At 56.3% G+C, this 26,507-nt stretch overlaps 2 protein-coding genes across 3 annotated transcripts in view; both read right to left on the bottom strand.

Annotated features, from left to right (window-relative positions):
* The window catches only part of TRIM8 (tripartite motif containing 8), a 29,769-nt gene extending 11,319 nt beyond the window's left edge, over positions 1–18,450 (bottom strand). The window contains exons 1-3 of one of the 2 annotated variants that reach the window (XM_075758028.1): positions 17,931–18,073; positions 17,738–17,786; positions 16,972–17,630 (exon numbers count right to left, since the gene is read on the bottom strand). In XM_075758028.1, coding sequence (XP_075614143.1) covers positions 16,972–17,541 — 570 coding nt within the window. In that variant the 5' untranslated portion in view covers positions 17,542–17,630; positions 17,738–17,786; positions 17,931–18,073. Of the gene's footprint in view, positions 1–16,971; positions 17,631–17,737; positions 17,787–17,930 lie in introns of both variants that reach the window. The other variant, XM_075758026.1, reaches the window with a different exon arrangement.
* SFXN2 (sideroflexin 2) overlaps positions 1–26,507 on the bottom strand; it is a 139,897-nt gene that overhangs the window by 55,372 nt on the left and 58,018 nt on the right. The window lies entirely within an intron of this gene.

Here is a 26,507-nt window from a genome sequence, read left to right on the forward strand (position 1 = left end):
TCAGAAGGACCTTGAGGATATTTAATTTGTCTCCCTGAGCCTCTGCGTCCCCCTGCTCCCTGCTGCCGCTGGGGTTACTTGCAGCAGTGCCTCTTGCACAAATGGGGGAAGGAAGCCAGGGATCTCTGTGCCGTTTTCAGACCCCAACTTCAAGCCGCAGCCTGGCTGCCACTGCTGTCGGCATCCTCTGAACAGGGACGAAGAGCTGCTTCAAGGGTAAAAGGGGGATAAGGGGGATTAAGGAGCAGGGAGACAAGGCCAGCAGCTGCGGAAGCATCCCCTCTGTGCCAGCAGCCTCGCAGGTCCCAGACGCAGGACCCTTCCTGATACAGGGTGCCCAGTATGGGCAATGTGCCCCCCAGAACAGAGGCGCCCCGAACACCAAAGCCACTTTTGCAGCATGTTGCAGGGTAGGAGCGAGGCTGTGCTGATCATGGCCCAGCATCGGGTGAGCTGACCCCATGCAAAGCACAGCAAGAGGCAGTGAAAATGGGATGAACCGCCTCTGCCAGACCTGGGGCTCAAGACTCACTCACAGAGTGGGGAGGAAAGGAAGAAAGGAGCTGGAAACACACCGGGAAGATGAGTACAGGGACGGAGGTGCTGGTTTGCATGCCAAGCGTGCAGCCAGGCGAGTCCCGACTGATGCTGCTGGCTCCACAGGACAAAGATGAGCCCTGGTGATGCCCGTGCCTTTGGCCAGCGCAGCCGCCTCCTGCCAGGAGAGACGGCACCTGGCTGGGGAAAACATGCTCCTGCGCTGTGTCCCAGCAGCACAGGAACAGCAGATGCTTTTGGGTGGTGCAGGAGCAAGACAGAGAGACCGGCTCTGAGAGTTGCCGGGGCTGCGGCTGCAGGCGCGACGAGGCCCTCAGGGCAGCAAGAAGCTCAAGAAATCTATTTTCTCTCTGCTGGGAAGGGAGGGAGAGGAGATCCCCACCCAGGCCTTGGCGCAGATGCCGGCCAGCAGCCCTCCCCGGCCAGCTTTCAGGAGGGAGGACAGTCCAGGCTGCCTTAGCCTGGGAGCAAGGAGAGCCAGGAGTCACAGGGCTCAGCTCCATGTTTATGGAGAAAAAGGTCTGCATCTTCTTCACCATCAGGGATGTGAGGGAGTTCTTCTCCCCCCCTTTCAGTTTTAGGGGAAAATGTCCTGGTTTGGGGCTGCTTATAAAACAGTGCCAAAATTCACACTGCTGCTGAGCCATCTCTGGCACACGGCTGTGGCTGCAGACCCTGGCACAAGCCCACCCTGCCCAGCATGACCAAACACTCTTTGAGCAACTGACTGCAGAGCACCAGCACTGCCGACTCCGGAATGCCGGCACTGGGGCATTGCTGGGGCACTCCGGGAAAGCATGGGGGTTTGCAACATCCCACAAAGTTTCAGGCATCCAGACCCAAGTGCCCTGAGCAACCGTTTCCAGCCACTTGGTACCTCAGACTGACACCAACACCTGGAGCACATCTGGCTCCAATGACCAATATCTCCTTCCACTTCCTCCTCGCCACGCCAGAAAATAAAATCTGGGCCCTGCAGCTACACCAACTGGGATCCACCAGGTTTCGCAGTTTTTTGGAGCCTAAGAGATCATGTAAGAAATCCTGCCCTTTCCGCCTTCAGCGCTCTCTGTGCTTGTGGTTTCTTGAATGTTTCAATCAATTTACATGTACGTTACAGGGGCCCTAACCTCCTTTTCTCCCTCTTCTGTCTCTGTTTTCATATGTCTGCCCCTTCCTGACCATCAATCCAGCTGAAAAATTAAGCCAGTAAGAAACCAGCAGTCTCTTTTTGGCTGGATCATCTCCCTGAACTGGCTCTCAGATGCACTCTGCCAGCTCCGGCGGTGGCAGTCTGGGCAGAAATGGGAGGTTGTTTAGCACTGAAACTCAGCCGAATCACAAAATCCTGCTCCTCACACAAACCCTGTTGCTCTGACATAGCATCTGCGAGTTGCTCCATAACCCCCACAAAAAAATAAACAGGCTTTGGCAGCACCTCCGATCCTGCCTTGCTCTGCCGTTGTCCCAGCCTCACGGAGCTTTGTTGAATCCCACGATCTGCCCGATGTGCTGCAAGTTCAGGGTCCTGGCCAGTCATCCCCGAATTGCAGCTGGCGGGATGCCTTACCTTCAAAAGCAGCCATCCTGCAAAGACCCACTCCCATCACTTGGCAGCAAACCTACCCCCATCTGCAGCCCCTGCAAAATTGAGAAACCCTCACTGCCTCTTCCAAATAAACATCTTGGATTCAAGATCCAGCTGGCCTGTGTGATCTCAGAGCTTTCTCCCTGCAGGGGTGAAACACAGCCAGCCTCTTCCACCCTTCCTCGCGTTGCAGGCCGAGCTGCCTCTCCCCTACCCAAAGACCTCTGCTCTGCACCCACCACAGCTCAGCCCCACCACGGGAAGACCTGAGGTCTGAACAACAGCCCCTTCAGCTTCCTACCCTCCTAATTTCTAATTTCTGCTCTGGAAGGAGCCCGGCCCAAGGATCTGGATGCACGAGCAGGTTTTGAGGGGAACTCAGATACCACTGAGGAGCAGCGCAGCCACAGAGATACCCACATACATCCACACATCCCAGCCATGAGACCACCGATAAGTGCAAAGGCAACAACCTGCAGCCATGCACCCCGTCAATGTCTCGTTTGGTGACCCAGAAATGAGGGGTCTGGCTGCGCAGGTGGCACAAAGCCCCTCTCCAGGCTCAGGCAGCACTAGAAAGAAAACCCTACTTTGATTTAAAGGCCATGATTTTATTTTTTTTCCTCCCAACTGATCTAGTTAAAATTCCAACTGCTCAAGGCTATTTTAATTTGTACTGGTAAGTTAAATCAACACAAACAAGGGCAGAACAGGTTTATATGCACCTCTATTACTGGCTTGCACCAACTAGAGCGCAGCTAGATTTCTCCAGGCAGGTTTTTTTTATTCTAATAAAGATAAGGGGGGATGTTTTCTGTGCACCTCCAACTGACAAATGGAGCCTGAAAGTGAGTTGGGAGTCAAAGCCTTGCAGAAAGTCAAGGTGACTTATGCGCCAATAGGCTGGATTCAAAGAGCTTTGCAAAAATGCAGATCAACTAACAAGATTTATAAAACCCGTTAGGGGCTTAGAGGCCGCTTAATTCTCAAAGGTGCCAAGGAAAGTGCCTAACTCGCAGAGGGATGGATGGGGCTTACAGAAGTGGCTATCTCAACCTTTCGGTTGCTTCACAAAAAGGGGACTCAATTTCTCTTGGAAATGAGGTTTTGATGTGCTGAGATGTTTACTCTGAGCCTTGGCTTCTCCATCACTTACTTTAAAGAAAAAGAAACCAAGTCCTGCTGCTGCAGACAACTGTTACAAACATCTACCGAAAGCCACAGCAGAAATCTGCTGCTTCAGCTCACCAGTGCCAGACACCACCCAGAGGAGTATGAGACTCAACTGGATTCGGCACACAAGTCGGAAAAAATAAAGGGAGAAAAAGAAAAAAAAAAAGAGGACTTTGCACTTCTACAGCTCCCCAGCGCCCAGCATTTTGCAGGCTGGAAGCAGCCTGTCAGCACCTGCGGTCAGCCAAGGTGACATACAGCGAGTCCATCCACCCCTCCACACCCAAGAGGGGACCGACCACGACCACAACCTGCTGAACGCCGAGGACTCCTCAGCCGCCTCCCCGCTGGGTTTTCTCTCTCCCCCGTTTTTTTCACGAGGTGGCTGTTGAGAATCTGAAAGCCCGGATTATAATCTTTATGAATCCCATAGTTAGATCGCGCTGAACAGCAGCCCAGCAATACCAGATGTTCAAACAAAGCTGCCAACCGACAGCTGTCTGCAGCTTGCAGCGTGTTTTTACTTTAAAATGCAAAATGATACCAATCTATATTAAAAGAGAGACGTTCAGAGCCTTGTGATAGCAGCTGAAGCCGCGGATATTGCTCTTTCATGCAGGGTGTGGCGGCAGAAGGAAATATCTCAGAAACTACTGCTTAAGCCGCCCTCCCAGCCCCCCCAAATTCTGGCCCCTTTCCTAATGGGAAAGAGACTCACGTTACTGCCTGAGTGCCGTGAATGTACCAGTGCGTGTCCAAACAAGCCAGCAAAAAGAAAAATGCAGCATGAACAAACACCGTCTAACGAAGGATGCCAGAACTAATCTGGGCGCTGCAGAGCCCGCACCTGGCTTTCAGTGGCGTGGGGAGGACGAACAGACACGCAGGAGGACAGAGGGAGCCAGCCCCAAGGTGGAGGGTGCAGCCCCTCCTGCACCAGTGACCAAACTAGGAGAGCAAAGGTCCCTTCTGGCAGTAGAGTATTGGCAGTGGAAGCAAGGAAGAGGGGCATCTTGCACTGCTCTGGCCTATCCACCCAGCATCCCGCCGTGGGTCGTCCCACATCACTCTAAAACACACAGGGACACTGGCGCAGTGCTGGCCTCACCAGGGAAACTCTGCTGGGGCCTCCTCCCAACATGCAGCAGGTTTTGAACTTGCATCGCTTTGTACCTTTATTTGCGAGGCTGGCTGGGACCGGGCGCAAAGACCAGGCACCCTGCAAACTTTTCCACATGCCAGCAGCTGGGGAAGGCAAGAACCAGAGCTCAGCTTCGCTCTCTGCTCCTTCTCCCTCTGGAAATGCAAGCCACCCGCACCCGCTGCATTTTGGGGGTGGCAAGAGCTGAACACGCTGGACACCGCACTTCTGGTTTGCAGGAATCGCGCGAAGACGGCTCTGACTTACTCAAACATGACGTCCCAAATTCCCCACCAGCCACGATCACAGGAAATCTTTGGGACCGGTCCCAAGGCTGCCTCATTGTGCTCCGAGCAGCAACAGCATGAATGAATCATGCTCCTCAACGTGACGCCCAGCTCCCAGCAACGTACTCGGGACCAAAATATTTACGTTGCAAACGAGTAAGAATAGGACCAAATACCCTCCCCAGCCTGGTGACATAAAAAGGCCAACCTGGTCTTGCATTGAGCAAGTGAGCAGCGGGAAGGTAAGAAAGCAGGAGGCAGAGACCAGCCTTGTGTCTCACAGCCCGGCTCTGCCCAGCACTGCTGAACCAGAGGCCTTTCTCCACAGCAGCAAAATCCCTGCAGCAGTGAGCACCAAGACTACAATCCCTGTGGTACCGTGCTCCCATCGGAGCTCAGTAGCCGGACGACATGCGAGGGAGCATGCTGGGACCTGTAGTTTCCAGCCAGCCAGCTGCAAAAGCCATCCGCCAGTAAACACCTCCCAAATTAAAGAGATGCGAGGCCCCCGAGATCCTGGCAAGGTGCCAGCCGCAGCTTCTTGTTGGCAGGCGCTTGGCCAATTCCCATGTGTTGCATTAGCCCCTTTCCAAGGGGCAGCCAAGAGCCTACACCCCGCAAACCTCCTCGCAGCTGAGCCATGCCCTGCCCTTGCCGTGTCCGCACAGACAGCAAGATGCTCCCAGAGCTCAGGTGCAGCCCTGGGCTGCAGGAGATGTCAGCCCTGCTCCTGCCTTGCTGCGAGCCCCTCTGCTTCTGCTCCGTGGCACTGGGCCACCGACTTCAGAGGAAGACCCCACAGCCAGCAGTGCCCAAGCTTCAACTGTACAGAGCCCAACACTGCATCCCTAGAGGGGTCAAATAAAGATGCCAAAGTCGCAGGCAGCAAGAAGCCATGCACTGGCACGGTGCTTTCAGGCAGAGCAGCACAAGCAGGTAAAGCTACGCCGAACCACCAAGCTGATGGGGCTGGGGGCAACCACCTCCCCGCAGCCTCCCCCCGAAGCATTGCCACCGCACGCTCCAGTGAGCCCAGCACCGTATGTCACCCCTTGGGGAGCGTGGCACCCCTCTCCTCACCCTTCCTGCTGTGGAGGAAATCGCATCACCTGGATGATGTCAGGAGACATCACTTCACACAAAGGCCAGGCTTCCTGGCAGGGAAGGGGAGGAGGGAATTGGGGAGGAAGAGAAAGAGGACCCCAGGGCAAAGGCAACCGGGACCTCCAGCTCCCCATGTGCGCACACAAGGGGCAGTGGCAGGAGGCAACACGGCACCTTCTCCTTTAACTGTCCTTGTGTTTGGGGAAATAGAGACAACATCCTATTTCCCAGCGCCCTTCACGGGAACCACAGCCTGGCCCGGCCCTGCCCTGCTGAGCTGTGATGGAGCATGCACCCCTTTAAGGATGCACAGAAACAAGGGACTCAAGTTTATTTTAATTTGCTCCCGCAAATAAAAGAAATCCACCTTATTCACTTCAGCCGGACTGCAGCTGCTGCTGACCAGGGGAAGCATACTCCAGCCAAGTGTGGGGGTACAGCCCCCTGCCCAGCGCCCAGCTGGGAGAAAAGCCTCCCTCGCAACAAGCTCAAACGCCAGCACCCCCAAAATGGGCACAAGAGCACGGCCTGCCTGACGGTTTCCTGCCCACAGGTGGCTAAATGCTCATGGCTTTGGTTAAATGATAAAAACAGGTAAACCAAACAAATTCAGGAGAAAGTCAAGAGTCATCTGCAGCCCTCATTTCCCAAACTCCTCTCCCCAAAGCTGAGCATCTTTACAACGCACAGCATATCACGGTACCCACAGCATCAACATGACCTCCTGCTTCAGCCTCTCTTCCCCTCCTCTCTCTCCCATGGCCCCAGCTCATCCCCCAGCAGCGAAAGCGGCTGGCAGCCAGGACCACACTGCATCACTTTTGTCTTCACCTCAACCACCTCCCAAGGGCAGGAGCACTCTGGACCAGCTGCATGGGGACTGGTGAAGAAGGTGAGGCATAGGGGACCTATGGGATCTGGTTGATGTTGACTGGGCGGGGGGAGAATCACTGATGTTGCAGGGGGGGAGCCTGGGAAGGTGGGTTTTGGATGCAGGCACCGCCTGCATCCAACCATAAAGGAGCAAGCCCTGCCGCCCTCCTTCAACGTGCTGGTTTCTGCTCCTAGGAGGAGGCCTGTCATTGGTTTTTGATCTCACCTGATTACGGGCCAGCCTTTGACATTATTGATCTCAGGCTCCTGAATTGTCATTTATCTTCCAGGTTTGACTTGGTGATTGGAGCCCGACAGCTCAGACCCCAGCCAGCTCCATCCTCCCTCCTGGGAAGCCAGGGGAACCACTCTGCTCAACCTCCAGTCCTACTGATTCGTGTAAGCTGTATTCAAGGCTCAGTTTCCACCCCTGAATGAGGCAGCTTTCACCAGATGCCCTCTCCCCATGCCAGCACTACAGACTGGGGCGTAGCTTGTGCTCAGGAGCCCAGCAGAGCCTGCAGATCTGCCCTGTTGCCATGATGATGCTGCTCAGCAGGGCTCAGCGCGTGCTAGAGCAGTCCTGAGGAAGTCCAATGGCAGCCAGACCTGGCATTTAATCTCCTGACTCAAAAATCTACCTCCTCAGGTCTCTGGCAGACCAGCAGTGCTTTATCAAGCCCAGCAGTCCAAGGTGCTTCCAGCTGCTTCCCCCTTTCAGTTTCATTATCCTCTTTTAAAGAGGATGCGGTGGAGGCACAAAGGTTACAGGATGTGCTGAGAGCTGCACAGGGATTGGGGGGCAGTGCCAGCATGCAGGGTACAACCAGAGAAGCCATTTCTAGCCGTGACCACACTGCCATTTTCTAAAGCTGAGGGACCAACAACAGCAGCTCCTCATCTCCTTGCAAGCTTGCACCCACAGAGAAACCTGGCTGCTAGCTCGGCTCTGTGGTGGCTTCTCCTTACCTGCTGGCTAGCACAGCCGTGCCTCGGGGCCAGCTTGCAATTTCTGCTTGACCTTCAAAACATTAACGTCTGCTCATTCCGTCACGCAGAACAAGAGACAGGCTCCACGGATGCAAAGCAGCCGGCAGTGCCGGGATTCAGGATGCTTGGGAACAGCGCTCCGAGGATGGGACATGCCTGGAATCACTGCCCCACGGGTTCCCACTCCCCTGGTTTTCTCCATCTTCCACCCAGGCTAACAGACACTCCCAGCCTCCACCTTTTGGGAAGCACAATGTTTTCCTCAAATGTCCGTGTCTACAGTTACTGGACGCAGTGTGCATGCGAATGTTGTCTTCTCGGATGCCTCCTGTCTCTCTCTCCTGCAAAGCGTTGGGAAGGAGGAACACTTCCTAAGGAAGGCTCCAGCAGACAGTTTTAACACATAGAGGAAGGTTTAGCTTTTGCTCGTCACCTCAGTATTGTTTATCAGATTGCTGCAAAAGCACTTTCATAAATGGAGATTAGTACCGTGTTTGTTCATAGATGTTAATGGTAGCCAGAAGCCAACCTTGGGAAGCACCAAGGGAAGAAGCGCCTGGGTGGGGAAGGCTGGCAGGGTCCGTGTTCAGCAAGGTACCAGCACCAGCAAAGAAAGTCTGAGTCTCCAGGATTGCTTCCCCACAATACCACGGACTTCTCGACTCCCTGGTAGGTCTCCCCACCTCCACTTATCTCAAGTTTAGGGTAACACCAACTGCCCCAATTAGATTTTAGGTTAATGCAGAGATTAAACTGACCTTTTTCTCCCCTGTTGTAAGTAAAATGCTACAAAATCCTTGGCTAGAGGACAGGCCATGGTTTTAACTGCTGGGCTCACACCCTCGGGAGATGCATTTGGCAAGGGGTGGTCTTCACACAACACACAAGGCATTATTTCCAGCCCCCTGCCTGGATGCCCTGTCATGCAGGATGTCAGCAGGCAGAGGCAGGAAAATAACCCCCAAATGTGCTCCCATTCCCTTATAGGGCCAGATCACACCCCCATCCCCTACAACCAAACCACCTCTGACCCAAACAGGGCTTGCCAGGCCTCAGCCACCCAGGCAAAACAGTGCAGCTGGCACGAGAGCAGCAGTAATTCCCTGCTGGATCCAGCCACCCCCATCACTAAGGGGCTAGCACAATACCCAAGGGAAGGGGGAGTGTGGACACCCCCCCCATCCCCAAAGGGTCTGTGAGGGGGACAGAGACCTCACGGTGCATTTATTCCGCTCCATCCATTTGAGAGGCACGCTTCAAGGGGCTTTTTGCCGTCGGAGGCGGGTGCACCAGGACAGGAGAACAAAGGGAGGCACCAGCACCCCCAGCCCTTTGTCTGAGCGCAGAGGAGTTCACCTGCAGGGAAAACCAGCTCCCACCGCAGAGCTGGCAGCTCTGCACAGATTTGGATGGGGAGAGGGATGCAGCCCCCCCCAGCCCCCACTAGCAAGAGGATAATAAGGAGAAGGACGCGTTCACGTTACCCTCTCTCCCCTTGCCACACACACAAGCCCGTTACAGTGCACGCCAACCCCCCGACTTTCCAACAACAACCGCAACCAGCAATAAAAACCATTGCCACAAAAATATCAACCCACCCCCCCCCCAGCACGATCAATCTGTGTCTGCGTGTGGCCGAGCACCAAACCCCAGAGCTCAGCTCCACCGACCAGGATCGACTGGGAGGGAAGGGGGTGGGAAACTGGTTTCCAGGGGACAGGGTTTTAAAGCCACACAATAACTGGCTCAACTGAGGGTTTGGATTAAGCTGTTGTACAGCGAGGAAAAACACTGTCTCCATTAGGATATGGGGAATTTTCCTTCTCTTTCTCCAAAGCTCCAGATCTAGGATGAAGCTTCCAGGTCACCCAGGCAGGGAGAGAACGGGGTAGTGCCGAGCAAACAGGGGATCCTGCACAGGGAGAGGCGGGTAGAGGGAGGAAAGGGCAGATTAGCCCTCCTCAAGCCCCAGATCATACAGTTGGCTGGTCTGACAACGTTTACTCATATTTCAGAGAGAGACAGCCATCCGGAACATCACTCCCTGCCAACTGCCTCATCTGGAGCCATTCGCAGCTCGGCTCTTCCCAGCCTGCTCTGGAGACAACCCCCCCAGAGCATCCACACAACAAGAAATTGAGAAAGGGCAGGTAGGGGCAGAGAAGAAATAGAGAAATTAAATTGATTCATGTTTAAGGGTTTTTAGTGGGTTTTTTGGGGGGTTTTCACAGTTCTGGTATATCACCCCAGCAAACAGATGACTTGAGTGTGTGTTACATAGACGGCACCGCTGCAGAGTGGCAGGGCACTGCTCTGAGCTGGGAACTTTGCTTGTGTTACCATCATAAGGGAATCACTAGACAGAAAAGGGACAACCGCGATACCCTGGCAAGAACGGGCCAAAGCTGTCCTTACCAGAAAGGATTTGGGACTGGGAACCTCTTCCCCGAGTTCACCTGGGGGACATACGTAAAAACTCTTGCATGCATCCAGAGTCTCACGCCTGTAAATAACCATCCCTCCCTGGTCCCATATTTGGGACCAGGCATCTCTTCCACCCCTTCCCAAGTGTGCCAGCTATAGCTCTCCTGGATAAAGGAGGGGTGGCTGCCTCTTCAGTCCTTCTTCCATGGAGGAAAGAGAAAGACAAGACATCCCCGGTCCTGCACATTCCACACCTCCCCACTGGTCCCACAGCATCTGCCTCATCTTCTCTATCCACACACAGAAGTTCATTGCCAAAAATTGGTTACCACCGCAAGCGAGCTCAGCAGCTCCAACTCCTACGAGCCATCTCCCTTACTCCAACCAAACCAACATCTCCTGAGCCTACAGGCTGCTGATAAATGCAGAAAGCTGACAAAGTCACCAGAACCTAGCCCAGATCCATAGCACTGTATTTTTTATATTTTTTTAAGAAAAAAAGCCAGGCCAGACCAGATTCTGCCCTGGAGCCTGCGTGGCAAAGCAGAATCCAGCTCCAAGTGTTTATTTATAAATCCGTACATACATGTACATTTGAATTCTGACAGAATTAATTCTGGCATCCAGCTAATTCAAAGCATTCCTCCCCCATCACACTACTGTTGCAGGCCAGCCCAGCACAGAAGCTGATTATAAAATGCTGCACTAGCCAGGCATTTCTGCAAAGGCTTGTGCTATTGAGCATTCAGTCTTCCCTTGCTTGGCTATTTCATTGTTTCGGTGTCGATCCCTCCTCTCTTGCCCTGTGTTTCCTGGTTACTTTTGTCCCTGCTCTGGAAGCACTGCTGCTCTCAGCCCCATTTCAGTGTCAGATTGAAAAAAAAAACGCACCCTAAAACAATTACATAAAATTAAAGAGAAGAAAAGAAGAAATTACCACTGTGTACCAAGATTTCCAGCAAACAGATAGGTAGCAAGCAAAAAATAGGCCAATATGCTGCAAGGCAAGCTGCAGACAGATCTGGGGATAGAAAACCCGCTGCCTCCCTCCAAAGCACAGCTAAGAAATCCCTGTGTGGTCACACGCTGTCCTCTGGAGCAGAGAGGAGAGAGGTCAGGGCAGCCAGCACTTTAAGAGCCTCTTTATTCTTGGGCAGTTGCACGAATCTGATCGCTTGTGCCCTTTGTGAGACATGGAAATCTGCCTTCTCCTCCCACCCCCTTCGCCAGCCCCCTCTTCTGCTCCCCCCGCTCAGACGAAGACAGAGGCAACTCCTCGGCTCCAGAGGCAAAGACCAGAGCAGCAGAGAGGCTGTGGACCCCTCTCCAGCAGGATCAGGCTCAGTCGAGCACGCAGGAGAGCTCTAGGACAGTGCTTTGCTGAAGCAAGGGGAGGGGAGGAGAAGGGAAGGACGGTCCTGGGACTCGCACATTCCTTGAAGGGCTCACCCAGACTACCATGTGCGCGGCATGAGGCTGAGGTGGAGGAAAGTTCAAGGCGTCACACTGCAGCCCACATCTTTCCTACTTCTCCCTCTCCATCATGCCTGCAGGCTTGAGGAGAGCTGCATGCTCCACACCTCCATGCCAGTGGCCACATGAGGCTTACATAAATATCACAGGCTGGATTTAAACTAAATGAGGGTCTGGGCTAAGTTTATTATGCCCTCATCACCAGCCAAAGCTGGGTTTATACCTGCTGGTTCAGAGAGCAGGCCAGGACACTCCCACCTTAGGGGCTCATTCAAAGTCACTGCCGACGGAGGGGTTCAGGGTGGAAAGCTCCCTGGCCAGAGCTGTCTGGCCCAAGTGGACAAGGCTGTGCCTAGACATCCCCACTGCAAAGCGCAGCCAACCCCTCTATACCGCAGGGGTATGCCTGGGCTGTCATTTGTTGCTGCTCCTTGCAAAGCAGCTCAAGGTCCTCAGACGAACCTTTCTCTCCCTCTTCTCCTTCCACCTCATTCTTCCCACCACCTGTCCACACAGCGTTTTCTCCTGTGGGAAAAGAGCATTCTCCACTGCAGCCACTGTCCTACTCCTTTATGAAAGCTGTCCCCTCCATGCAAGCCTCCTCCCTCCCACCCAAACCCACCAGACTGCCTCCCCGTGTCCTCCATCTCTGCTGTCACTTCTCAGATTGACTCTATGCAGAAGACTTGCAGCTGCAGGTCTAAAGCAAGCAATCGCTAGCAACCTGATGGGCTAAGGGTGAGGAAAACACTCCAGCCTAGCAGGAAAGCAGCGGGGGAAAAGCCCTTCATCCAGACCCCGGGAAGGCAGGAAACTGTCCCAGTTCAGCCAAAGATCTGGGACCGCCAAAATAGCCACTGCTGCTTGGCCAGCAAATCCAGATGGGTTTGCAGCAGGGTGGCTCTCTAGGGCACCACAGACTGCTATCAGTTGTACTGAAATCCCCTGGTGCCTCTGACAATACAGTGCAGCAAAGCCTGACAGATCGATGGTGGTGAGCGGCACAGAGCTAGAAAGTGAGGCTAGGTGGGTGCTGGGATTTCTGTGACTGCCCAAGGCCCAAGAAGTCATTATTCATCACGGCAGCTCGACCAACTGACAGCATCCCAGGGCACAATGATCAGTCACATTTAGGAGCCTTGCACTGGACCCCTGAGGCCCCTGGGCAGGAATCAGGGTATAGGCAAACCCAGGGGAGGGAGAGACTGGGGTTAGGCTGACCGGGGAGGAGGAAGGAGCTGGCAGTTCACCTCTGGGGTGCTGGTGGAGGCTCAGATGGAGGGTGCAGGGAGAACCGGTACATCTCCGGTTTCATAGGGCCTACTGCCAAAGTCGTCTCTGGACCAGGTATGCTCAAAGAGCGCCGTGGGGAATGCCTGCCAGGCATCAGCCCACACCATCTGCAGTCACGAGAGCTAAATTAACACTCCAACACTTGGGCACTTGCACTCACAATGCCTCCAGTGAGCTGCGTGCCACGCTCCTCATAAACAAGTCATCTGGAAAATAAGTAAGCCTGTAAAAATCCAGCTCATCGCAAGTTACCAAACCTGTTTCAGAGTAAAACAACCTACAGCAGCTCATGCCAGGAGCCCGGCAGTGGAGCCGACCCCAGCCTCCCAGCACTGGGGCTCCCTAGGCCTCAGCAAAACGTCCCCGGCATGGATGGCAGCATGGGGATGTGACATCGGACTTGTTTCCAAACAGGAAGGTGTCTCTGGCATCAGAGCCATCTATCAAAGAAAAGCTCGTGGTATTTTCCCTGTAGAGACCTAGAGCTTTAGAATCGCAGAAGTAACCAGCTGGGGCAGGTAGGAAAAGCACACGGGCCATCTCTGCACTGGGGCTGGCAGCCAACACTGGCCAAGGACAAGTTTCTGATACAGACTTGGGATTCATCTCTTCCTGTGCTCCTACCAAGTGCTCATCTCTCCTCTCTCCCACACTTAAGAAAGCACCTGAGCTGTGCTTATCTGGGGTGCTGCCACGAAAGAAAGCCCATACCCACCGAGGAGCAGATGGACTCAGCAGCCTGATTTCCCAAAAACGTGCTGCAAGCTAGGTCAGAGAGAAATCTACCTCCGTTCCCTGAGACAAAGCAGGAGCAAAGCCCCTACCTAAGCCCTTTTCCACTGGTGGCACCTCCATCTGAGGATAGGGACATCCCAGCTTGCTGGGATACCCCCAAGCAAGCTCAGCCGTACCTGGCCTCAATCAACCATGTTCCACACAAATACGGGACAAACAGGGTAACAGCCAGTCAGTCCCCTTCTTTGGCTATTGCCGTCTGACCTGTGCTCCAATCCTGGCAATGTATTTTTCTTCTTTTAGGATTAAAAAAAAAAAAAGCAACGTATCAACCTCATGCTGGAGCAACTTTCTTTTTCAACCCTGGAAGCAGGATTCCCCATGGCAGGGAGACGGCAGGTTCCCCCACGCAGGCGGGAGGCACGTGGCTGGGGCAGAAGGGCAAAGATGGAAGAAAAAATGTTTCGTTTTGAGACCTTGACACAAACAAAACGACAAGAAGCAAAAAAAAAAAAGAGGGTGGGTTGTTGGCTTTTTTCTTTTTTCCTCTCCTCTTTAAGCACTACAAAAACAGGAAACAAAGGAGAAAACATCTCACAGGGGGGAAGGGGAGGTAAGCGCTTTATACGCCCACGAAAGAAAGATTAACCACATATTTTATTTACTGTTTGTATTACAGTTGCACCACGGAATCCAACCAATTCTGAGCCAGGGCTCTGCATGTTTGCGCGGCACCTAACGCCGAGCGGTCCCCTTCCCCCAAACCTACTAAGCGCGCACCTCGGCAGACACCCTCCTCCCTCCTGCAGACACCCGCCTCCAGCCTTTTGCCCAGCACGAGCTCTCTTGCCCCAACTGCCAGCTGACAAAGCGCTGGTGCTGTCCCCAAGGAGTTTTGAGCCCCTTTTCCCCTTCAAATCAGACTGTAATCAGGGGCAAGATGCCCTCCAAGATGGGTCAGCAGCAGAGCCGGAGTAATAAATGCTAAAAAAGGTGGGTTTACAGGGAGGGTGTTTGCAGGCTTTCGTCCCTCCTCTGGGCCACCCCCGCCACACCGAGTTGATGTCGCACCCACACATACTCGCAAGTTCCCCGCACCAAGGACAGGGCTCAGACTCCAAACTTTGACTCATTTCTCAAGTAACAGCTTCCCAAATGCAAGCCACGCATGGAACAAACCTCTCACGACACGACGGGGCCTCCCCCGGACCTCCCAAGCCCAGCATTACTCATCCGCCCCCCAGCTCTCCTTCCCTGGGATGCTCAAAGAGCGGCTCACCGCCGTGGGGTGAGCAAGCAGCCAGGAATCCCGGGCCTGGCTCCCGCAGGCGAGAAGCCGTCGCTGACTGAGCACACGCACCCTAATTCGGGAGCCGAGGTGGCCGCCTTCCTTGCCGGATGGCAAGGGGTGGCTTTCAGCCAGAGACCTGCCCAAGGCCACACAACATGGGCCAGCAACCTGTCAGGCGTTTTTCCTGGGGGCTCTTCCCCACTCCAGCCGCTTCACAGAGGAACTGCTTCAACTGCAGAGGGGATCCTTTGGGCACATCATCCCCCTGCTTCAGGCTGTCCTCCGTTGCCCCAGCCTCTGAGAACCCAACCGAGCCACGTGCCCAGTGGGAAGAGACAAGCTTATCATCGCAGAGAAAGGAAATTAAGATAACGCGGCAATGGAGGTACCGAGGGATTTGGCCAAGGTCACAAAATAAGTCTGTGGCTCTACAACACAGCCGTCCAACATGTTCAGTATCTGGCCACACATCCTAAAATTTCACGCCAGGGCCAAAATCCAGCCTAGCCGGTGGCAGCTTTCCACCAGGTCATTAACAGCGTGCATCCGCAAGGAGCAGCAAACATCCAGCCATAACAACGGCAGCAACAACAAAAAAAAACCCACGCAGCAAGAGCGGGAATAGATGAGATCAAAGCATCCTGGAAAAGGACCTGGAAAAATAGTTTTGGTCCCTGGCTAAGACTCCTGGGAAATGCACACACGAGCCCTGTCCCAGCCCCGCGCAGCCCTCCTGGGGTGGCTCCCCACCCTGGCACAGGGAGACCAAAATGACTCCCTATAAATAGAAGCAGAAAAGCGCTTCTCCAAAAGCCTGGCTGGGTCTTTCCCCTTCCAGTGCGTGTGGCAGAGCTGCTGGCACCTCCACGGAGGTCTCTGGTTTTCCCCAAAAAAACCTGGAGAGGAAAATAACCTTTCTGTGAGCTCAGGCTGGCTCCTCTCTGCACAGAGCCGCCCCCCCTCCCAGGCCTGGCCATCCAATTGGAAAGTAATTATACTGCAATTTTTATTTATGACTTTTTTTTTATTGCTAAATGGTGACTCATTTTGGCAACATTAAAATACACAGGAAATCATCCCCATTTTACAGTAATCACCATTCAATTCATTGTTAAATATTTATTCGGTGGACAAGCGCCGGGCCTCTTTCGAAGGGTTGGAGGGGCGGCCTAGGAAGGGGGGTAAGGTGGTGGTGGTGTCACGGCAGGGCTGCCTGCAGAGCTGTTAAATGCCCACCATGAACTTCGGGCTGGGGAGCCAGGGGTGAAAGCTCCCGCCAGATGGTCTGGCCACGAGCAAAACACAGACTCGCTTTCCCTCAAATCCAGCGCTATGCCTCAAGCTGATTTAGGGAGGGGGGGGAGGGCAGCCCTGTGCCCCATAATAAAAACCCCATTATTTGGCCAAACCCCAAGCGTGAATGTTTGCCAGAGAGAAGCCGTGGGTCTCTGACATGAAGCTCTCCCAGTGCCAGGGGGAAGGGGATGGCAGCCACTGGCCCCGGCGGGAGGCAGTGGGAAGAGCCGGCAGTTTGACATTCACAGGCCTTACAATGGACGGGGTCCGCATCTGCGGCCGCTTTATCCCCCCAGGGAGTCTGATTTCAGGGTGACTTCACCTCGGACGCAGGCAGTTCCTCTGCCTTCCCCTAAACGGCTGTGCACCCCAGCAAGAACTGGGGAGACAGCCCCTCCGAACCCCCCTGGCCCAAGACCTCAACCCTTCCCCGCGCAGCCCAGACCCAAGCGGCTGCAGGTCCTACAGCTGAACGACTCCAAAGGCCTCCTGTACGGACCCCCTTCCCTGGGGAGCCCCCCCCAGCACCCACAGACTCCGTCACGGCTGAGCTGGGGCGGCCACCTAACATGTCCGCCACAGGGGGACCAGGTGGAGAAGGAGCAGCATTGGGGTGGATTTTGTGTAGGCCCTACACAAACACAGGCCTTTGGGGAACAAACACAGCAGGGGAAGAGGGCAGCCAGGGAGACCAGCAACCCCCCCAAGCTGGACAAACCCACCTCTCCACAAAGGTCCAACTTACCCTGATCTCATTGCGGCGGATCTCCACGTCGCAGACCGAGTGTCCCTGGTGGGCCCCGCTGTAGTAGCAGCAGAACTGGCAGACGGCCACCTGCTCGGCCTCGCAGTGGTACAGGCGGTAAGCGTTGTGCTGGGGGCAGCTCCAGGCCCGGACGTCGTCTGCCTCCACCAGGAGATGGCCCCGGGCCGTGGAGGGTTGCTGGAGGTGGGTCTGGACGTGGGACTGGCAACACGGGGCCTCGCACCTCAAACAGATCTTCTGAGCCGGCAGTGGCGGGCCTCGGCGGCAAAAGACGCAGTGCAAGACAGAGGGGGGCTTCTCCAGGTTAAGGGAGTTGAACTTCTCCACGATGTTGGTGAGCTTCAGGTTCTTCTCCAGGTTGGGCTTCTGGTTGTAGGCCTGGTTGCACTCCGGGCACCGCACCAAGCCCGACTCCTTGGCCCACGCCTCCCCGATGCAGCCCCGGCAGAAGTTGTGCTTGCAGGGCAGCTGGACCGGCTCCACGAAGACGTGCAGGCAAATGGGGCAGATGAGCTCCTCTTCGAAGCAGTTCTTCCAATTCTCGGCCATCTCTGCCGGCAGCCTCTGGCGACGTTCCCCCCCCCACCCGCTTCGGTCGCTCAGTGCAGTCTAGGGGCGGACGCCGGGGTCTGTCCTCCCTGCAACGGGAAGCCTGGGGGTGAACGGCTGGGCTCCCTTCCCCGCAGCACGCGCGATAAATAATAAACCACAGCAGATTTTTAAAATCGGGGATAAAAAAAACCACAGGGCAGCACTCTAGGAATCTCCAGTGAGAAAATGCAACGTCCTTGTCGCTTCGTTAAAAAAAAAACAAAAAACAAACGACACAGACAGTTAAAAAACCCCAACATGGTATTGTAGGATTTACAGCCCAAAGTCTTAACCACCCCTAAAAGCCGTTTGTTTCTTTTTACCCCAGAAGGTGAATCGAAACTTACCAAAGGTTGAAAAAAATCCATACAAAATCCAGCAGCAGAGTCCAAGTTCCATATAAAGCTCCTAAATTTAGCGCTCCGGATCGGATTTTTCTTTTCTTAGGTTTGCAACTGACATTCAATATTTTAAAGGGACTTTTGTCCCCCACCAACCTGGCTAACAGCTGAGAGCATGGACTCGCTCAGGGGGTTTTTTTCTCCCCTGTATTTCTCCTCCCTCTCCCCCTGATGGGAGTTGGGAATCAGAGTCTTTTAAAGGAAACAGATCAAAGGGTTAAGATCCAAAATGGGAAAAGGAGGAAGGTTAAAAAAAAAATAATAATAGCGATGATGACGATGCCGAAAAAATGAATTCTCTCCGCAGCCCCCGAGATTTGCTTCTAAACCGGGCGAGCAGCAAAGAAAAAAAAAAAAAAAAAGAGTAGGAAAAAAAAAAAAAGACAAGACAGGAAAAAGAAAAGAAAAAAAAAAAAAACCCAACCGCCACCCTCTCGCCCGCTTCGAAGATTGCGAGGTCTTGAATGGGAGAGCTCGGTCATTCAGAGCAAACCCCAGCCCAGCGCAGCCCTCCCAGCCTCCTCCAACGCTCCCGGAGAGGGATGGGAGAGAGGATGGGCTTTGCCAAGGGGGGGATCTAAACCCCGAATCAACCTGCTCCGACTTCCCACCGGCGCTGAGGGAAAAAAAGGCGTCCGGGGGTGGGGAGGATCCGATCTAGCCCGGTCTCATGGCCGGCCGGGGCACACAGTCCCCCGACAGTAACAATGCGATGGAGCTGGGGGGTCCCGGGGCAGAGGGACGGGTGTCCGAGCCGCCCGCGGAGCGCCTTCCCCCGGCGCGGCTTCCACGGTCCGGCCCCGCCGGGAAAGGGCGAGGCGGCGGCGGGCAGCCGGGAGGAGCCGGCCGAAGCGTGCGGTTCCGGGAAAGCCGAGTCAGCCCTCAGCCATTTTGAGCTGCCCTGCTGGAGAACGGAGACCGGAGGCGCATTAAAAATAAAATAATTAAAATAAAAAGGTATTAAAAAAATTAAATAAAGTCACCGGAACAAAACCGCTCCCGCTGCCTCCCCCGCCCGCGCGGCGGGGCTCTGCGGAGGGGCTGCGGCTGCGGGGCCGCGGGGCGAGTCGAGCCGGAGCCCGAGCCCGAGCCGAGCCGTCCCGTCCCGGCGGGGCCGCTCAGCACAGCCCCCCGCGCCTGCCCCCGCTGCCGCCGCCTCCAGCCATCTTGGGCTCGCCCTGGGCGCCGCCCGCCCGCCCGCCGGAGCCCCACGCCCCGGCCTTCCTCCTGCCGCCCCCGGGGAGGCGGCCGCGACCCGGGGAAGACGAGGAGCGGGTGCCGGGGGAGGGGGGGGGGGCGCGGACCCTGCAGCCGATCTCTTCGGGGAGGAACGGGGGGGGGGGGGGAAGGGGGGGCGGCGCTTCGGAGGCGGCCGGGCTCAGCGCCGGCGCTGGGGGCCGGTGCGACGGCGGCGGGGGGCGGGCGGGGCGGCCATGGGGGCGGCGGCCGCGGGGGAGATATCGACCGGGGAGGAGGGAGGGAGGGCGGGCGCGCCCCGCCCCGCCCCGGCGCGCAGAGGGGCCGCCCCGCTCGGGAGCCGGTCGGGGTGAGGTGGGGAGAGCGGAGCGCAACGGAGCCGCCGGAGCCGGTAGATCCCGCCGAGCGCCGCCGCCGCCGCCTCGGAGCTGCGCGGGGCTGGGCTGCGCTGCGCTGCGGCGGGACCGGCCCCGCCCCGCCCGCGGGACCGCCCACCGCGCGTCACGAAAAACCACCCCCCGCCCCGCCCAGAGACGGCACCGCCTTAAAGCGGGCACGGCAGCTGGCGGGCCCCACCGCGGTGCTCGGCGCTGCGCTGTCCCTGCGGCTGGAGCCCGGCTTGTCCCCAGCTGGGATGTCCCTGCTGGCCACTCCATCAGCGGCAGAGCCACCCTGCCTGGCCACCAGCATCCCTACGCAGCCAGAAGCCAGGGTTGCTCAGGGTGCTGGTCCATAAAAAGGGGCTGATTGCCCTGGAACCAGCTCACAGCTGGGCCACAGCTGGGCCTGGGTACCAGAAGTGCCCTCTGGAGCCTCCTACACCCTCTCAGCTCCCCCCTGGATGGGCTGTTACTTTGCACGGACCGTTTCAGGTGCGTTTCCTCCCCGTGCAGAGCAACAGCCGTTTGTCCCTTGGGGTCTTTGCAAAACCGGCAGCCCCAGCACCTCCTGCCCGAGCCCAGGGCACAGAGGTGTCTCTGCTAACAGCTCGCGCACCAAATGTTTCCGCAGCTGTTTCGCTGGACACTGCATATCCAACCCTTGCCAAATGTGCCGGGCCGCTGGGGATAAAGCATGTTGCTGGTGTAAATCCATTTCCCACTAGCAAGGGGGTCACAAATGGCTTCAAACCAGAGTATTTAGACCAAAAAGTGCTTAGGGTGCACAGTCAGGTTTATGGTGGAGTGATGAGGGGGCAAAGGCTTAGCTGGTGGCTTGGGGATCTGGTCCCAGTCTTGCCCCTGGGTGACGCTCACTGAAGGCAATTTGCCTCCAGGAGGGATTTAGCCCCAACTGCAGTCTCAAAGCCACAGACCAGACCGGCCAGAGACACCACCCAGTAGTGTCTACTACAGCACCCTATAGCCCCAGTGCCATGGACCACCTGGGGCAGCCGGCTGCCTGCTAGAGGGATGAGCATCCTGCAGCACACCCGAGGTGGGAGTGATCCATGTCTTTCCACACTTTCCTTTACAGGAACCCCCTGTGTACAGGTGGGATTCCCCTTCCCATTTCCCTGCCTCCACCTTTCCCCTCTCACTTCGTGCTTTGACAGGACATGGGGGAACGAACACCTTTACCTGCTGTCTGTGTTATACCCAGCACACCCCAGTCCCAAAGTGCTGCCCCAGGGCAAATAATAACGAATAATAACAGTGTCGTACCCCAGCACATCCCACAGTGCTGATGGGGCTGCAACGACACACTCTGCAGTCGGTGTGCCGTGCTCAGGCTGGCTTGGGGTGCCTTGCTCACCTCTCATTTCTGGGTGAGGCTCCCACAGCCTCTTTGCCACAATAAAACCTATTTCTGGGTTCGGCCGGCTGATCCCTGCCTGCATGGGAAAGCCCACAGCAGGGGCACCCCGGGACTGGGGCTCACCCTGTATCACCCCTCGGCCGCCCCACTCCATCCCCGCACACCCAGCCTATGGCTCGAGCACTGATTCCTGCAAAGGGAGCAGTTTGCCATGTAATTCCTCTGCCAGGCCTCAGAGCTCACGGGCTGTACATCTCCTCTGGGGTTTTACAAGCCGTCCAGCAGCCGGGGCCGGTGGGAGCTGGGCAGGACAGAGCAGGATGTCTCAGAGCCGCTGCTGGCTGGCCGAGCCCATGTGGAGGCAAACCTCTCCTCAAAAAGTCAGCGCAAAACTATTCATGACTCTCACTTCTTTATAAACACAGGCAGTACCGGGCAGCCCCTGCTGACAGCCACCATCCCCACCCCAGGCAGGGCACAGCTCTCCTGCAGAGGTTGCTCGGAGCCCCCCTGTGCCCTCTGCTGTGGGTGAGCTGGGGAAGCTGGCTGGTATTTAGCAGGATTTCAAAGTGGAAGGTGGATGGGATGGGGCTGAGCCAAGCTGAAAGATGTATCCTGCTCTCAGCTGAGAATCCTGCTGCCCCAGGACTGGCACTGGCCCTGCTGTCGTCACACCCATGTTTGGATGATGCCATCTCCCTGCCCAGCCTGGAGAAAACCCCTTAGCAAGGGAAGCCCCAAAGCCAGGCTGGGCATCACAACCCCTCCATAGCCAGCTGAGTTGGGGAGCGGGGGGGCGTAGGTGGGTAACCCTCTGCCCACACAGCTCCCAAACACCCTCCTGCCAGCGCTGGGTGGCCAATGGACAACAGGAGGAGAAAGCTGCAGAAAGCCTGCCCATGCTTTGGGCTCCTCTCTACCAGGATTCGGTCCTGTGTGGGTGCCCCCACCCACACCAAGGGATCAACAGAGGTGGTTTTTAGCCAAGACCTAATGCGCATCCCTCAAGCCCCCACCTCAGTTTTCCCAGCCACCACTGGGCCATCGTTCCCCTTTACCAGTGGTCTCACTTCTGCAGCCCTTAGCCCTGCCCTGGAGAGACCACGGCCCCCACCAGCCTCCTGGTAAAGTATCAGCATCTCTGCTGAGGCCCCAGTTAGCACTGACTGGGCTGGGGGTCCCCACCCACAAAGGGCCGGCAGAGCATCACCCCACACCCTGCAGAGCCAGGACACTCGGGCACTTGTCACGGGGGTCTGGCATTGAAGTGGCATTGCCCGGTACAGAGGGACCTCGTCCCCAGGGAGCAGGGATGTGCTGGCTGGTCTGCAGAGCCGAGGTGCCTTCATCACTGTGGGCAGGGGACGAGCGGGGCCGTGCCTGGCAGCTCGTGTCAAAGACCTGCCTCTGCTTTTCCAGGCAGACTTGAGCAATGTTTGACCAGCCCGCAGACGTACAGAAACTCTGTTTGCTGTTTAGGGCTGTGGACCCTACTGAGCTGATGGGAGAGGGAAGGTATTTGCACAGATATACAGAGCAGTGGGTAAAGTGACAGGTTCTCTCTCTGCCATCACCGCATCCTCGGAATGCTGCTGTGGGCTCCAACACCCAGACCAGCACCTTCCCCAGAAGCCTTGAGCCCTCCAAAAGTAATACAAAGCGACGTGCTTCTTGGGTCGTTTACAACTCAATTAACCAACCAGAGAGAAGCCATCAATGCCCTTCTGCCCCCCTTCCGTGTGAGCCTGGTGAGGTGGCTTAGTGCGATGGAGAAAGCTCCCCCACTCTGCTCCCAGTGATTAATGCGTTGAAGGCTTTTGCTGAAGTTTTAAGACTGGGTTTAAGGATTTAAGGAACTTGCAGGGTGGCAATACCCTGGTTTGCAGCACTAAATCCATCTGCTTGTGGCCATCCCCTGTTCCCGGCTGGGGTGGAGGAGGAGGGAAACAACCCCACGGAGGAGGCACGATGCAGAGGTCCCCATGGCCAGTCACCCCGTGGGCTGGGACAGGACACACCACCGACATGTACTGCTTGTGCCCAGCCATCCCACGGTGTCACACTCATCCATCCCACACTGTCACCGGCCTGCTGCTGCATCCTCACAGCCCGGTACCTGTCAGGGGAAGATGCACATGGGGTGCGTGCACGTGCACGGAGCATCTGCAGGGGAAACGTCCTGTCCTCTGATTAATAAAAGGGGACCAGGAGCTGGGTGTGTGGCCTGCTCCCCGCAGCACACAAAGCAGGTCCCCTGTCCCAAGCACCCTGGCGTGTTGGGATCCAGCAACACCCACATCCGACACTGGCAGCCGGGAATGGGGCCAGGACAGCACACTGGATGCAGGGATGGTGATGCCCATGTCGGCCCCTCAGGAGAGCTTTGTCCTGGTGCAGTAGATGCACAACTGGCTCTCCTCTTGGGGCAAAACTGCTGGGCTTTCTCCCTTCCTCCTCTAGTCTAAAGCATGGGGCAAAGCAAGTATTGAGGGCTGGCCAAGGGGGACTGCATGGGGGCGGGGGGGAAGGGCAGGGGGGGCTCTGCTTTGGCCCAGGGCAAATCCAGGGTGGAACGACCCAATCTGGGGTTGAAGAGCCAAGTCTATGGTTGCAGAGCCAGCCGTGGGATAGGGGTGATGCTCCAAGGATCGCTGCCGTGGCCGGCGTCGGGGTGCTGATGGGTACCCGTGAGCCGCGGGTCTGGAGCGCAAGGAGCTGGGAGGAAGGCTGGAGGAAGGCCGGTGCAGTTCCCTGCCTGGTGGGTTTCTTTCTATGCAAATGCCTGGGAGCAGCTGCCCTGCCGGCATGACTCATTTCCTGCTCTTGTGTCACATTCTGGTCAGGCCAGTTTGGCAAAGGCTTTCTTCTCTCCCTCCCTGGCTTCTCCTCCTTCTCTCCCCCACTGCTGAGGGCTGGGATGTGCATTTGCTCAGCCCCTGGCAGGATGAGGCAGGATTTTCAGGAAACTGCGTCAAAGCCACAAAACCTCCATATATATATATTAAAACAAAAACCAAACCCAACCAAACAAAAAACCCAGCACAATTTTCTTTTTCTCTTTTTTTTTTTTTTTTTTGAGCATGAGGGAAACTGGCAGCCAGACGGGCTCCTCCGCTCTTCCCCCCACTGGGGTGGCTGCTTCCCCTTGAGACGGGATGGGACCCGGCAGAAGAGCTGTAAAAGTTTGCTGGGCGGCAGAGGGGCTAAAAAAAAAAAGCAGCTCCATCTAATTTTACCCTCTGCTGCCAGTTGGAGAGGTGCTGTCAGAGCTGCCAGCGGGAAGCCTTTAGGAGGGATGGATGGTGTGAGCATCCAAGGGAGCCACCAGCCCTGGGGTTCGACTGGTGTTTCTTATTCCTCAGCAGTGCTCCGGTGCAGCCTCAACGCTGCACCCTGAATAATGTACTGGCTGCAGTTAAAAGTAACTCGTTCGTCTTAAGAGGGTTGGGAAGGGATGCTAGCAAATGCCGGCAGACCCCAGCATGATGGGTCTGTGCAGGGATCCTGTGTCTCCCACCGCAGGTCGGGGCAGGGGAAGGTGGTGGCAGGACCAAGTCCCTCCGGCTGCTCCTACGGCCCCGTCCAGGCTGGCGCTGCCCTAAGCCCAGGCTGTGCCCCAGGTACTAAAGTCACTTTTGGGGGCATTTCCCGCCTGGTCTGTGTTGTAACTGCGAGACTGGGATTTACAGCCTCCTGGGCAGCCGTGTGAGCTCTCCTGACACGGGGCTCTTGCTTCACCGTGCCTCTGTCCCCCGGGCACAGGGTCTGGGAGGTGCATGTCCCACACATGCACCTCTTGGAGAGAGCAGCATCCCTCTGGCTACCGGCAGCCCCATTTCTCCTTCTGCACCAGCCCTTTCCCGGGTGCATCAAGCTCTGGCACAGCCTCCCACACTGTGGCTGGGCATCTCCCTGGGGGAAAGCCGGAGCTCCTCAGCGCTGCCAGCCCCGTGACCAGCTTGGAGTCACAAAGCTGTCGGCCTCAGATCCGATCGTGGGAGACTGGAGGTGGAAGTGGGGTGCAATCCCACCACCTCCCTTCCCATCTGCACTTGGGTTCAGCTGCTCTCCCACCAGAAGGCCCCTGCGGTCCCTGCCCAGGCCGAGGTGTAACCTTTGCAATCTTCACTCCGGAGCAATTTCTCAGCCTTCCTCTTCCTTTTCTGCGTGCTCTCTGCAATTAAAGCCAGCTGCAGCCAAATGACCAAGTGACACACGCGTGCTAAAAAGCGGCCCGCCAGGCAGCTACTGAGCTGTCCTTTGAAGGGCAGAGCATCCTCCACCACCATGCCCTGTGTGACCCCCAAACCCACAGTCCCCAAGTCCAGCAGTGCTGCTGAGCCCCGGCTCGGTGCAGCCAGGGGAAACTGAGGCAGGGCAAGGGCAGGGACTTGCCCCAGAGTCGCGGGCTGTGCACCTCCCACTGCTGGGGCTCTCCTTCTTCTCCAAAACCCTAAAGGTCCGTTTGCCTGTGACAAAGGGAAGAGCCTGTGTAAATTAGGTCAGGAAGCATTGCTAATGAACTGTCACTCCTGGTTGTGTAATGGGAGCAATTATGGGTTTAGGTCTCGTTAAGACACCAAGAAGGAAAACAGGGTCTGTCTGGGGGTAGGAGGAGTGTCATGGCAAACAAAAAGGAGGGTCCTGTTGACAGAAGGATGAAGCTGCCTTTGCGTCGGAGGCGTTTCCATCCCATCCCAGTGCGTCGGCAGCCTGGGGCTTGGATTGACTCCCAGGTGCAGGGGAATGCAGGGGGATGCAGGGGGATGCAGGGAGCAGGTTCCCAGCAGTCCTTGTGCTCTGCTCCTTCCCCCAGGCACCCCAGGGCACCAGGGACTTGGGGCAGATGGTTTTAACCCCTCTGAAACCCCGGATGCGCCCCACTCAGCTCAGCACTTGGTGCCCACTGTCCCCACACAGCCCTTCCTTGGGGTCCGATGGGGACCCGTGGGTGGCAGGGCTGGTGCTGGGCTGTACCAGGAAAGCCTGGGAGAAGCATCTGAGCTGTTCCCGCCTGCGCAACCACCGGCTGCCTTGCTCTCCCCAAGGACCTGCCAGGCTTCCCGTGCTACCCACTGCCCTGTGCTTCCCACTGCCCTGCTGGGCAGCAAACACCTCTCTGCCCATCCCTCCCGAACCCACTGAGCGGGTCCCTCCCGGGGGGCTCTGGAGGGATGCTCAGGTGCTGGCAGAAGTCACGCAGAGCCCAGTCGAAAGAAACCCAGGGCTCCCCATCAGCAAAACCCTGGGGCACTGCCAAACCTGGGGTGGGGGCAGCCGTGCCCCCTCCTTGGGTGCCGGGAGAGCAAAAGGCTCCAGTGTGAATCCAGCCCATGCACCCCAGAAAGGAGGGGCCGGGGCACCCGGCAGCCAGGGTTAGACTTTAACAACCCAAAACATGGCATGGAGGGAGAGGAAATTCTTGAGGCATCTACTAACATAAAAAGAGTCATACTTTATGTTCGGTCCCACTTATGGCTTATAAATGATTACTGCACCTTTTAATAAATGGTTAATCAAGTGTTAGAGTCCAAACAAGTTGATGGGTTGCTTATTACCACGGTTTAT

Source organism: Balearica regulorum, chromosome 7, assembly GCF_011004875.1.
Source record: "Balearica regulorum gibbericeps isolate bBalReg1 chromosome 7, bBalReg1.pri, whole genome shotgun sequence".
In the NCBI taxonomy this organism is placed as follows: domain Eukaryota; kingdom Metazoa; phylum Chordata; class Aves; order Gruiformes; family Gruidae; genus Balearica; species Balearica regulorum.